The 446-nt window shown below is 57.2% G+C and overlaps 1 protein-coding gene across 1 annotated transcript in view; it reads right to left on the reverse strand.

The window, feature by feature from the left end:
• The window catches only part of ASMTL (acetylserotonin O-methyltransferase-like), a 49,926-nt gene that overhangs the window by 33,108 nt on the left and 16,372 nt on the right, over positions 1 to 446 (reverse strand). The window contains exon 4 of the mRNA XM_014537840.1: positions 138 to 246. Coding sequence (XP_014393326.1) covers positions 138 to 246 — 109 coding nt within the window. The remainder of the gene's footprint in view (positions 1 to 137; positions 247 to 446) is intronic.

A 446-nucleotide genomic window follows, 5' to 3' on the forward strand; every position in this document is an offset into this window, starting at 1 on the left:
AATACTAAAAAAAAAAAAAATTTTTTTTTAAAAATAAATCCAAAGAGAATAAAAGGCCGGTCGGTGTGGACTCTCTCCCTGAGCCTGAGCCATGGGGAGTGGATGCAGCCCCGCCCGGCCCTGACGGGGACACTCACATGGGCTCCCCGCTGTGGATATAATCCCACAGCAGCTCCTCCGACAGCTGCGAGAACTTCACCAGCGTCTCCTCGTAGAATTCCGAGATCTCCATGTCCAGCCGGCTGTCTGCGGGGACAAGAGGCCCGCGGTCGGGACACGCGTCGCCTCCGCGTCCCCGAGTTTGGGGGGCCGCCTCTGGGTGGGGGGGGCGTTGCCCCAGCGATGTGTGCGGCTCAGATGTGGATCATGAACGCGGGGGAAAAGGTTCAATGTAGAGGGAAATATTAGAAGAAAATTACAGGAAACAGCCCGGCCGGCGTGGCTCC

The sequence above is a fragment of the Myotis brandtii genome, unplaced genomic scaffold (assembly GCF_000412655.1).
Source record: "Myotis brandtii unplaced genomic scaffold, ASM41265v1 scaffold1833, whole genome shotgun sequence".
In the NCBI taxonomy this organism is placed as follows: Eukaryota; Metazoa; Chordata; class Mammalia; order Chiroptera; family Vespertilionidae; genus Myotis; species Myotis brandtii.